At 55.1% G+C, this 12,985-nt stretch overlaps 1 protein-coding gene across 5 annotated transcripts in view; it reads left to right on the forward strand.

Moving 5' to 3' along the window:
* The first annotated feature begins 9,249 nt into the window (after positions 1–9,249).
* FOXP4 (forkhead box P4) overlaps positions 9,250–12,985 on the forward strand; it is a 38,496-nt gene continuing 34,760 nt past the window's right edge. For 4 of the 5 annotated variants that reach the window (XM_010584708.1, XM_010584709.1, XM_010584707.1 and 1 more), the window contains exon 1: positions 9,256–9,456. In XM_010584708.1, the coding sequence (XP_010583010.1) occupies positions 9,256–9,456 (201 nt within the window). Of the gene's footprint in view, positions 9,457–12,985 lie in introns of all 5 variants that reach the window. The other variant, XM_010584706.1, reaches the window with a different exon arrangement.

The following is a 12,985-nucleotide window of genomic DNA, read 5'->3' on the forward strand; positions in this document are numbered from 1 at the left end:
CTCGCGATGCCCTTTATGGCTCTATCCGAGAGGAAGAGCCCTCCTCTTCCTCGGGTGCCCCAGCCTGCGGTAGGCAGGTGCCTCGACGGGGACGCCCGCGAGCGCGGGACCGCGGTCGGGCTGTCCGCGTGCAAAAGGGCTGGAGGTGATTTTGCGCGTGCAAGGCGTGTTGCGCGTGTCCCAGGTGGGCTCGGGGCTCTGCTTGCTGGTGGGATGCTGGAGCGGAAAGGCCGGGTGAGATGCGCACCACGGGTCGCCTGCGTTGCCGACGGGGTAAAAAAATAATCGCGGGCGCTGGGCACGTGGGCAGAGGTTTAAACGCGAGTCGGGATTTACAAGGAGATGCCGGAGGAGCCTTCCAAAATGTCGGTGCGATGCCGGCCGTGTCCCGGCAGCTGGCGGGGATGGACCCGGCTGCTGGCGCTGGGCGGCGGAGCGATGCCGGAGAGCCTCGCCGGGGCTGCGGGTGCGATGGGCGCGGGCCGTGAGCGTGCACACGTGCACGAGCGCGTGTGTCCACGTGCACGAGCGCGCGTGTGCCGGCGCGCACCACGGTCCACGCTGCCGTGCCGGTCCCTGCAGCCGCTGCCTTTGGACTCGGGTTCTGCTTTGGCTGCAGATGCATCCCATGCCGCACCAGCGATGGGAGGTGCTTTTAATTATTTTAATAGGATTTTGAGGGAGGGGGTGTTTGTGCTGAAAATCCCCCGTATCTTAAAAACCCCGTCCCATGTGGAAGTGCAGAGCGGCTCTTGACAGCGAGCTGTACATGTTGGGAAATCACACGTTCTTCCTCCTGGTGTTTTTTTTTTTTCCTGGGAGTTTGGAGTATTTTTTTTTGTTCCCTATGAATTTTTTTCCCCACCCTATTCATTATCATTTTTGTTAATTAGATTGTGATGGGAATGGTCTCTATTCAAAAGAAAAACCTCTGAGATGTTTTTACAAGTGTGTGTGCGTTTCGGGGCGGGGGGGAGAGCAAAGATGCTTGAAAGAAATAATTTTAAAAATAATTTCTTCATAAAGCTCTTTAAAAAGAAAAACCCAAGTCCCCTTCCCCCACCACGGCCACCTCCCCTCGGCCCCCCCTAATTAAACGATTTGAATTTTCACGTTAACCGCTTGGTGCTTCCTCAGCGCCTCAGATGATTAGAAAGGGATATTCATTTATGCCTTTTAAACGCCGCCCCGATTAAAATCAGAGAGATTTTTTCCTTCATCAAAATCTAACATCCTTGAAAAATTAATTTGATGCCTCTTGTTATCAATTAATTGAATCTCGTTGGGAGAGAGGCTTGTACGGCGGGTGGTTGGAGCTGGCCCTTCTGTTCTTAGTTGCTTTCCCCCCTCTCTTCTCCCTTCTGCTGCTGCTTCCAAACACTGTGACATTATAAAACTCTGCCTTTTTTTTAATATATATTATTTTTACTCATCTCATAAAATAAAATAAATGAATAAAACTTGGTCTCTTTTCCCACCCTCCTCCCCCATTCCCTTGAGTTCCTCTTGTATGAAAGACCCTTTTTTTTCCCTTTCTCTCATCCCTCTTTCCTATAACTTCCGAGGCAGGGGGAGAGAAAGAAAGTTGGGGCTTTAGCAATTTCTCGGCGTAGCAAAGCGGCCAGGGTCCGTCTTTCTTCCTTTCTTTAATGGGGGATATTGGATATTTCATTTGAATCTCCCTCTTTTCAATTAAAAGTGCACAGCTCCTTCTCTTAAAGCCACTCTATTCTCCTCCTCTGTCTCGGCAGCCGGAGAAGCGGTTTTCCTTTCTTTAATATTTCAACTCTTCCCCCGAGACAGGCTGCCTGCATGGTTTTTTTTTTAATAGACTTTTTCTCCCTCTATTAAACTTTTCCAATCTTCGTCCCTTTATTTTTTTCCCTTCCCACCTCTTTAAACAAAAAAAAAAAAAGAGAGAGAGGAAAAGTTACGAAATTTAAAGAACTGGGTCATTCAGGAAGTTATTCAGATAACTTAAAAATTAGGTGTTCGTTTCATTTTTACTCTCCTTGGAGTGAATCTACCTGGTTACTTTTAGATCCAGACTCTTCCCTGGCGTCTCTGTTATTTATGTCCCGTCGTGAATTTGGGGCTGGAGGTTTTGGGGGAGATTGGCTCTAACTGGAGTGAGTGCCGAGGGCGTCCCCGCTCGGGGCTGGGGAGGTGGGTTTATTTTCTCCGAAGAACGGATCTGCGCCGCGCACTTGTCGATGCCCGTGGGGTGCTGGGATGGGAGATGGGATGTGGGGGTGTTTTCTCCGTGGGTCCGGTGCCCTGGGTGAGGGGGATTCGGTGCCAGGGCCGCCAGTTTGGGCATCCCGCCCCGTGCCATGTGCTGTCCCGTCACGGCGAGGGGTTTTGGTGCCACGCTGGATTTGGGGTCCTAGAGGTGAGAGATGCCGTTGCCCGTTTCCAGCCTTGCCTGTCCTCGCTTGGGTGCCTCTTCTGGTCCCGTGTGGGTTGTCAAGGATTTTGGGGGTGCTCTGGGCGAGGAGCGGAGACCCTGCCCCCATGGGCGCAGGGGGCTGCAGGGCTGTGTCTGTGCTTTGGGATGTTTTTCCTTTGAATTCCCATTTAGAACACGTTGGGCAGAAGGAAAGCAAGTTTTTTAGGGGGATGAGAAATTGGAGTCTGCTTTAACCTTCCTCCCTGCTGCCAGGGCTGGATCCTGGCACGGCGATGGCAGCCGGAGCTCCACGGAGGCTTCCCGGAGCTCGGGCTTTGCCCCCCCAGCCCCGCTGGCTGCAGAGAGCATCCGCCGGGATGCGGGTACCGCACCTGCACCCCGACCTGGGGGGATGCTCCGGCGCGGCAGCGGTGAACCGTGCTGGGTGCAGACCACCAGCACCCACCCAGCTGGCACCCACCAAGGGTGCTGCCCCACTTGGGGTCCCCCTGGGCCCACACATGCAGCTCCCGAGCAGCGAGGTGGGAGCCCCTGTGCACCACGTCACTATTTAATTAGACGTCCCTGATTAACAAAACTTGGCGTTCGGCTTCCTCCTGCCCTCATCTTTCCTGGCTCCGAATCAATGGCTTTGATATGCTAATTAGGGAGTAATTTAATTTCAAAAGGCCGCAATTAACAAGGGTGTTGTGGACATGCTGTAGTTAAGCGGTGTAATCTAATTTGCATTAGTAACAAGCAGGGACTAATTAGAAGCTTAATTAGACACTTAGACGGCTCTTGTGTTTACTTTCTTAATGAGATGGAGTGGGGCTCTTTTTTTTTTTTTTCTTTTTTTTTTTTTTTTTTTTAATCTTTTCAAGAGCGCAACGAGGGAAGCACAGGATGGAGCAGCAGCCCGGGTGCCCGGCACGTGCCCGGCACCGGCCCGGCCCGTGTCCGGCCAGCCCACATCCGCGTCGGAAGGGATTTTATTTTCCTTGAAGCTTGGCAGGGAATGGAAGACGTGCCAACCAGCCATCGGCATCTCCAGGGATGCTCCGCGTCCCGGTGCGGGATGGCTCGCTGGGATGGACACCCAGCGGAGGATCTCCCGTGGGGTTGGCTACGGTCGGAGCGTCCTCGTTGCTGCGTGGGTGCGAGCTCCGGAGAGCAAAGGGTGCTCCGAGGGAGGCATGTTTCGGAGAAGGCGGGTGGGCTCGCCGGGACCCAAGCGGGAATAGTGCCCGTGTCCTGCTGACCGGCACGGCACGGTCCCGGGGGCTTCGCCCGTCGGTGCTGCTCGCGCTTCCAGGTGCGCTCCCGGCTCTTCGAGTGAGATGAACCAACGTTTGGGGGAGAAAAACCTCGCTGTGGTCGTTCTTGCTTGATTTCTGTGGAGCAGCAAATGCTCGCCGCTGCCCGGCGCTCGCCGGTGCCCATGAGCGTGGCCAGGGCGGTGATGGCATCGTGGCGGGCAGGCGAGGAGAGCTGGAGGGGGTAAAGGTCTGCCTGCCGGCGAGGGCGAGCACCTGGAGGTTGGTTCTTCCCAAAGAAGTTGCTGGGAGCAAGATGAAAGTGGGAGATGAAAGTGCCCAGAGGTGAGATCCCATTAAAGCGGTGCCCAGGCTTAGCCAGTCCTTGCTTCCTTAAATCTCTTCTAATTTACAGTAATGCTCTAGATTCGTTTCAGCTCCCCTAGACTTTTATTTTAATCCCCTTTCCACATTTCCATGTGTTTATGTGTTAATTAAAGGGTAAAAAGCCACTCTCCGAGCAATCCCGGCTGCTGCTTCTCTTCAAGCCAAAGCCTTTTAAGATTAGCGAGCCACTTCCTAAAGCCTCGGCGGTGCCGGATCCGGACGAACAGGTTGCTCAACTTTCCGTAGCTCGGAGCAGATCCGGTGCCTGGGATCGAGCCTCCCCGGGTCCTCGTCTCCTCCCAGCCGTGCAGAGGAGCATCCTGCAGAACTTCTGCCGGCTCTGGGGGATTTGCTCGGTCCGTGCTCCTCCATCATCTGGAAGAGGCTGCCGGCACGGCTGGCTCCTGCTGCTGGAGGGAGAGCTCTCGCCGTGCCACGGGGCAGCCCCCTGCTCCCCTCCAGGTCCTGGCGAGGCTGGAGCTGGGAGGAAGGGTCTGGAAAACCGCTTTGGGGTCAGGATGTGGCGGGAAGGGCAGAAAAAGCCTCCGGAGCATCACGGTAGCGGGCCGCTCGTAAATGCGTGGTGTCACCCGTGCTGTCCCTTGGAAAACGCGGTTCGGCATCAGAGACTTGCTCAGCTCATGGAGACGTGGAGGGGAGCGTTTTCCCACCAGTGGTTCCCACTGTTCATCCGCATCCCTCCCAGGTGGTGGTTTTGAGCTGGGGATGCTCTTTGGGTTTGCATCTGGGGAAGCCAAGGCCAAGGGGCATCCGCTGCCGCCGGCGTGGGGATGGGGACGGGGGCTCGAGGACAGGGACCCGCTGGCAGCGGGAGGGGGTGCCCGTGATGCTGGGTCCGTACGTGGCCCCGGTCCTGCCAATAGCCCGTGAAGGACAGCCCAAAGTTACGGAGCCCCTGAGGACCATGGTATTGAGGATATTTAAAAATAGGAGAAGCGACTAAAATAGGTGTTCAGGCAATTGCTTAGGAGCTCGTGGTCTTGGCTGTTACCTGTTCCCTCTGCGGGTCCCAGGGGCTGAGAAGCGCTATTAAATTTTCATGTCCGTGGAGCTGAATCGGGAGGAGAAGCGGCATCGTTTTGGGTGGGTCTGGATGCCCCAAAATTCATCGGGAGCTTTCGGGAAGAAATCCGCTCTGTAAATGCTTCATCTCCTATTCTTGCTCCTAAAGACCCCGTGTCCTTTGGTGCAAATCTTTGCTTTGAGTCCGCCGCCTCGCTCGCCTCCACGTTCATCCTCCCCTTTCTGCCGGGGCTCGGAAAGGCTCCGCGGCGATGCCGGGCTGCGCCGTACAGCACACGCGTGGTGCTCCCGCGGGACCCCGGGAAGCGTGGCACACGCGTGTCGGGCACACGTGCACGCGGTGGGAGCCGTGTCCGACAGCCCGGCCGGCTGATCTGCACCTTCCCTCGCAGGGAAGCTCTGAGCATCCATCAGTTTGTTAATTGCGCTAATTAGAGAGTGTGGAGGTGTTAATTGGAAAACGCCGGTATTGTGCCTGTTTGGGGGGGCTGTCAATAAAAATGAATTGATGACTTGGCATGGCACGTGCACTTTACAGGTTAGTGGCAAGTCAGGGGATGTCAAGGAAATGTTACTGCTCAGATGAAGCAATTGTTAATTAAAAAGCAACGGTAATTAATATACTCTCGTTGCCATATGGTACTGCTAAAGGCAGGGGGATTCTTTACTCCATTTATAATTCTCTGTTTCCTTTTTCTTTGTCCTGCAAAAGGTGCCCCTTTAAGTAAAAGGGGGAAAAAAAAGGCAGAGTGCTTATTCAGTGAAGTGATTTTGAGTCTGAAATGGTAATTAGCAATCCATTTGCGCAGCTTCTGTTGCTCATCACCATTAGAGCGGTCTCCTCCCCTCCCCTTTTAAGTAAAACCATCTTTTTCTACTTTATCTGGGTGTTGTATCTTCTGCGATGACTGTCTGGACAGGGTCCCTGCCTTTATGCTTGGGGGAAGGTCTGATCCTGATTAGACCCTCTGGATACCAGTGTATGGAGAATCCCTAAAATATTGGATGCGTTTGAACTAAAATAGATGAAAAGCGGGAGCTGGGATGCTTCAGAGCCCTCCCGTCTGTGTGCGGAGATGCACGTGTGCTTCAGCACTCGCAGCCGGTCGTGCAGCCAGGTTTTGCTTTTCCCAACGCGGCTTCAGTCATCCCGGATCAGTCCTGGCTCGAAAAGCGCTCGTTCCTAATTTAAATCGACTTTATAATGTTGCAGACGCTGGCTTCATTTTTTTTTTCTTTAAGGTTTTGTAAAACTTTTATATGAATGGAAATATTTTCATTATTATTATTACTTTCTTTTATTACTTCCCTTGCAGTGTTGGGAACCGAGACACACCAGCATCCCAGTAGGGTTTGCGAACGGGAAGTCGAGTTTTACTAGACTTGGAGAGGGAACCCAACTGGCCTGGTGTCCTGGGCTGCGGCAATCACCCGGCTGGACCCCAGTGCCGGTTCATCTGCTCCAGCATCCCGCCTCTGGCAGGGGCCAGGGATGACAGAGCAAGACCATGGTTACAGCTCTTCCACCAGAAGCGATTTCCTCCTAATTCCCAATAGTTAAGCTTCAATTTAAGCCCCGAAGCCAGGAAAGTTTTATATCCTTTCCAAAAACTTTTTTTTTTTTTTTTTTTCCTTTTTTAATACTTCCTGTTGTAACTCTGGATATTCTTGTTCTCCGTATAAAAGTCAAATCCCTTTTTGAATCCTGCTGAGTTTCTGGCCATGGTGATGCCTTGTGACTGCCGGACACAGGCAGAGCCTGGCTTTCCCTGTGGGGCTGCTCGCCTGGTCGAAACGTGGAGCAGGCGGCAGATTTCAGAAGGAAGATGAGAAAAGGAACAGCAATAATTTAATATTTCTGTAGGCTCTTGTTTGATGTTGGTTGTGGGGGGAGGAGCAAATGTAGTTTTTGAGGCAAAAGGTGTTTTCTTTCTTCCAGCTTTTTAGCTCCTAACGCAGTGGCCGTAGGCGAGCATCCCATCCTTTCCCGGGAAGCCGCTCCGACCGTGCCACGCTCTCACCCCAGCACCCCGGCTCCTGCACTTCAAACAAAATCAAAGCCCCGTAATCCCGTTAACCTTGAACTCTCCCGCAGCCACCGGTGTGTCACCCTGCGCGGGTTTGGTAGCGCCAGGATGGCAGGAGGGAGCCGGCAGCTCCACATGGGAATTAATGTCAGTCATATACCCTGCGGAAATGACTTTTGAAATGCATATAATCTCAAACATGCAAATGAGAAGCTTGCTTCACCCTGTTTAATATGAATGATCAGCTTCTGAATAGCTATTATTACACGCCACATTTCAGCAATTATGTTGTTCGCGGTTTGTCTTTCTGTCTTTTGGGGGGGCGGGGGAAGACGGGGGGGGGGAAGAGAAAAAAAAGGGAGAAACAGTATTTCTTTTCCCCGTCCCTCTTTCTTTATCCCCTTCCTGTTTCAAACTCGCCAACGGGCTGCGAGTGCCAGTGGGCAAACACCAAACCCGCTCCGGCACCCGCCGATGGGGAAGGAGCTGGATCAAATGAGATAAAACTGTTTCCTCTGCTTTTCCACGGAGCGGAGCGTGTGTTGGGAAGGAGGGAGAGACCCTCGGCTCTGGTGGGGCTTCTCGTGCCCCTGATCGCTCTGTGCGTGCGTCAGGGCTGGATGCGGCCCCGGGGGGCTCGGCGGTTGCTGGCTGGAGCGGCGGGGTTTGATGCTGGATGCCGTGGTTGTGTTGGTTTGATGCTGGACACTGTGGTTGTGTTGGTTTGGTGCTGGATGCCGTGGTTGTGTTTCCTCCAGTGCCAGCCCACATCCAGGAGTTTCTCCCGGAAAAGGGGACCCTCAGGTTCCCAGCTAACAACCTGCCCGCTAATCAAACCCCATTGAGCAAAGACTCTTCAGCTCATCGCTTTGAAGCCAAGCCCTGTAACCCCTCGCAAGTCGTGTCCCCCCAGCCCATCTGCCTTAATTTAAATAGCTTTTAAGACCAGGGGGGATAAGGGATGCACGTAACACCTCGCTCTCGTGCAGCCGGCCGTGCGTTGGGGTGGAAGCAGCTTTTCCAGCCGGTGACTCTCCCGGTGCCGGATGGTTTCCCTCAACTCGTTGAGGCTGCTGGCACCCCACGACTCTGCTCCCGGGTTTGCTGCAGCGCCCACGGGCACGCTTGCTAACACGAGCCCCACAGCCGGGGCCCGGGGAGGAGCGGCGAGGTGCGGGCAGTTCTGCCCTTGTGCCCCGGGTGTAACGGGGTGATGGGGAGGGCGAGTTTACAGGAATAAAACCCATCCACAGAGGCAAAGCGTCGCGCTGTTGCCTTGCGAGAGGGAAGCCTGTAATTGCATGAAATGAAGTGCAAGAGCTTCAAACCGCGGCTGCCGGGGGCTCGCGCGGGGCTGGAAATGCGGCGGGTGTTGCGGCCCCTGTGTTCTGCATTGAAGGGCGAAGCGCCCAGCTTGGTCCTTCGAGGGCATCCGAGGGGTACAGCAGGACGGGGGGGTGCATGGAGGCATCCGTGAGAAAGGGAGGATTTTCTGAGTGATGTTTTCTGGGGTGCCACCGTGCTCTCATTTTGCTGTGTCCCAGCTCCGCGGTACCTTTGGGCTTCCTCGACCTGGCGGCAGACTTTCTGCCGGGTGGTTTTTCCTGCTGGGAAGTGCTGGTTCGCTGGGAGGTGAAGCGCTTTGTGGAAAAGCGTCAACTTTGTTGAGATTTTCACGGTGAAATATGTGGTGCAGGCTCCACATGCTTGGTGTGCAGCCTCGCTGAAACTTCAGCTTTGCTGTCTCCAGCGTCTGAAAATGAAATATTTGGGGATTCTGTGAAAAATGCCCAGGTCCTGGGGTTTTGTGTCTTGCATCAGACTGGGAGAAAGCTGAAAACGTCGTGTTTTCCTAAGGGACACAGGTTGCACTTGCTTTGCCCCGGTGCTGTACAGGGCCGGCAGCCTGTCCGTGGCAGCTCACGCTGCTGCACGTTTATTTTTTGGAGTAAATGGAACGCAGCTAAAACTGGCCGGCGTTTGACATCCCATCCCTGCGTCTCGCCGCCAGACCTCGCGGGGATCGGAGCCGGCACGGGGCGAGGATGGGGCATGGGGCAGGCGGAGATGGGGATGCCAACCGGGGATTTCAGGCTCTTTTTTTCTCAGCCTCTGCTCTCTCCTCCTCCCCTTCAGGTCCTGCTAGCAAGTCATGATGGTTGAATCTGCCTCGGAGACGATACGGTCCACTCCCTCCAGCCAAAACGGGGTCAGCAGCCTCAGCAACCAGCCCGATGGCGGCGGGGGCGGCGCAGGCGGCGGCGGAGGGGGCGGCGGGCGCGAAGGAGCCGCGAGCGGCGAGACCAACGGCGAGATGAGCCCCGTGGAGCTCCTGCACTTCCAGCAGCAGCAGGTAGGAGGGACACCCCGCTTCCTCCTGCCTTACGCCAGGCAACGTGGAACCGGGTCCTTTGAGGATTTGGTTTGGGGGCAACACCCAAATTTACCCTCCCCTCGTCTCCGGGGCTGGCCGAGGACATGGGTTGCGCTAGGCTTGGTCATCCCTGTTGAAGTTGGGGTGCGAGCGCTGCCCCAAAAAGCAGGCGCCTGTCCTTTGGGGTGCACGTCCCTCAGGGGATGGAGCCCGTCCGTCCGTGCGGCTCGTGGGCTGGTGCCTGCTGCCCCGGAGATGGCCGCGTTTTGGGGGGGAGGTCCTGCCTGTACCCCGTCGGTGTGGGGAGAGTGGTGCAGGAAAAGGCGGAGGGCCGTGAGAGCAGAGTAGAGACCTGTTGGCTGTAAAATAAGGAGCAGGTTTTCTCTTAGTCGGTATTTGGTCACCCAGGTGGGTGACTGGAGGTGGTCTCCCGTTCTCTGGGGCTCCTGGTGCCTTCAGCTGAAAAATTAACTTCACACGCGCGGCCTAAAACCCGTGTGAGCGTGAGACGTGCACGCGACAGTTTTGTCCTTGAGCACACGCGTGTGCGCCTCGGGGGGCCCGTCCCCGGGAGCTGCGTGGCACACATCGCCCCTCGCAACACGCACGCCCGGGCGGCTGTGGGGACGGGGGACGTGTGTGCGTGCCTGCAGGTTACCTTTCAAAACAAACTTTGGCAAAAACATAAATTTTCCTCCTCGGATACTAAATAAGGCAATGATCCCTGCCTCGTATGGAGATCGCCTCCCTGAGCCATAAATTCCAGCGTGAAAGCTGTAAAAAATTGCTGTGTCTGATACTTTAGTAGTGAGTGCTGTAAATCCATTACCTGAATAACAGCCGTTTCTCACGCAGTTAAGCCCCTGTTCCCCTGATCTGAAGGGTAATCATGCGTGTAATGCTGCTGCGAGTCACCCCTGCCGAAGGAGCTGCCGCTCGCTCCCCTCCCCACGCCGAGGGCGGCCCCGAATTTCACTGAGCGGCAGCCGGAGCCAGGGGTGAATAGGAGATGCTTGTTCCTGCGCGGCCAAAACTGTGCAAATCGGAGGGTGGGCAGCACGGTTGTAAAACGGGGTTATCTCCTCCGGAAAATAAGGAAGAAAGGGGCTTTCGCGATGCAGAGCGCTGCTGCTGTTGGCTCATCCCCGTGGATGCTGCTCCCTGAGCTCACCTGGTAAATCCTGCCCTGCCCAAAGCACGGCCAATGTTTAATTTCACCCTTTTGCATTTCTTCTTTCGGATTCCCGGTGTAATTACCCTGGGAAACTTGCTGGCACGTGGAATTATTAAGGCAGAGGGTTTGGTAAACTTCCAAAAACAAATGACATCTGCAATGACAGCACCTTGGGGGGAGGGAAAAAAAAAAAAAACATCCCGAGGACTATCAATCTTCATGCTTCAGGAAACAGGCTGAGCACCAGCTGGGGTCAGGAATAAATGTCCCCATATATAGAGTTTTGCACAATTAGGTGCTTTATGAAGGCTTTACACCATCCTCGGGAGCATCCAGCATTCGCCCCTTGTCGCAGGCAGGCTCTCGGACCACTGGGCTATTCCCGTCTGACAGCTCCTCCGTCCTGGCTCCGCCGCAGCTCCTGAAATGCTGACACTCAATCCTTATCCTTATTTAACTATATGAAATCCCCAGGAAATGTTAGGAAGCCTGGAGGGGTGGAAACCCACCGCTCAACCACCCAACCTGAGCTTGAAGGGCCACCGGTGACTTAAAACTCCATGTCCATAGGGGTTTGCCTGGGCGATGCAGCTCCCCGGGGGCACGTGCTCTGCCCTCGTTTTCGGCTGGTTTTGCACCTTTTGGCAAAACGAGCTGGTTTTGACCTTCTTTGGTGCCCGCAGTCTCTCTGCTTTCACCCTTTTGAAAGGGTGAACCCAGACAGCCCTGGGGTTGGTTTGCAGGGACTTCTCAGGTTAAAACTCCTCTCTTGAGGATGCCGCCCGGAGGTGAGTGTCCTGGGTGGGAGTTTGAGGGGAGGTGTATATATCGTAGGGTGCTCAGGGAACCCCTGAAGCTGTTTTGTGGCCTCTGGGGAGTCCCCGGAGCAAGAGGACACAGATGTCCGGCTGCACCAGCCCGGCTTTGCCAGGACAGGGGCTGCCGGCCGCGGCGCTGGCTGTGCTCCACCGCGGAGCACAGCTTTCTGTCACCGTCCTCGGCTGCGCCTGGTCCGGCTCTCCACCCCGATCCATGCGACTTCAGAGCATCCTGCGGTCCGGAGAGTCTGGAGGGAGAGCGGGGAGCCCGGTGGGATGGGGTGGGGAAAAAGGGCATCCCCCTCCCCTCCCTCCCTCCCTCTTCCCCCCAGCCCAGGGGATGGCGTTCAGGTTAAATCCTTGGATTTCAATGGCGGGATTCGGCTGAAAAGCTTGAATAGCGCGCGCCCGCATTGTGCCGGGGTTGGCGGAGGGGAGAGGTCGGCCGGGGGCATGGGAGGGCTGCCCGCCGGCCAGGGTCTCCCACCGCCGTTGCTGTGGGAACGTGGCGAGACCTCCAACGCGCTGACATCCTCGAACCGGGCTCCAAAGGGCCCTGCCGCCTTTGCGCATTAATGAGTTTTTAATGTGGGGGCTGGCCCCTCGCACCCCCCGCCACGCCAGGGCCCCCCACCCCCTTCCCGGTAATCCTCGGAAGGCTGGGCAGGAAGCGGGAACGGTGGGGCGATGGGGGTGTCGCAGCCCTGCGATGGGAGAAGGATGAAGGATGCTCCGGCTGGGGTATCGGGGTGCAGGGCTGCACCCCACAGGGGCGGGGGGGGTCAGGGGAGACCCACGGGTGGGCGTTGCACAGGGCTGCGTGCCGAACAGGCGCTGCTCTCCGATGCTTTGGGTTTCTCCCAGTTGAATTCCTGCAAAAAATTCCCAGCTCTCCAAGTCTTATCCCGGAGCTGGGTTTTAAAGCTGTGGGGTGCAGAGAGGCTGGGTCTCGGGGGTCGTTGCAGCTTTTGGGGTTCAGGGGGTGGGAGGTGAAAGCCTGGAGGTGCTCGGAGCAGGGATGTCCCGGGGGAATCGTGGGGAAAGTCCCTGAGCCCGGCGGCTGCACGGTAGCTCTTTCCAACTTGCAATCCCATGGAAAAGGAGCCATCTGGAAAATCCAGGCACTCAAGGCATTGTTCGGTGGTTTTTTTATTATGAAAAAAAAAAAAAAATTGCAGGGTATTGCAGACACATGTCAAAGAAATGTTAAGTTATTAAACAAAAACAAGACTTTTTAAAAACAAGCAGCAAATCGGACTTTTTTGGTAGTTAAAGAAGGGTGTGGATGGGGGAGGAGAGGCACTTCTCTGCCATAGGAAAGATACCGTTCCATAAAACATGTGATCACATCTCAAATATATTGTGTAATCCTCTATTATTAGGGTATTTAAGATAAAAATGAGACCGGAGCACTTAAGTGAAACTCATCTCTCTATTAGGGTCCTTGATTTATATTTCATATTTTACTGAGTACAAATGCAGGAGGGTTTTTTTTCTTTTTTTTTTCCTCTTTTTT

Source organism: Haliaeetus leucocephalus, unplaced genomic scaffold, assembly GCF_000737465.1.
Source record: "Haliaeetus leucocephalus isolate CR32 unplaced genomic scaffold, Haliaeetus_leucocephalus-4.0 Scaffold1000, whole genome shotgun sequence".
Taxonomy (NCBI): Eukaryota; Metazoa; Chordata; class Aves; order Accipitriformes; family Accipitridae; genus Haliaeetus; species Haliaeetus leucocephalus.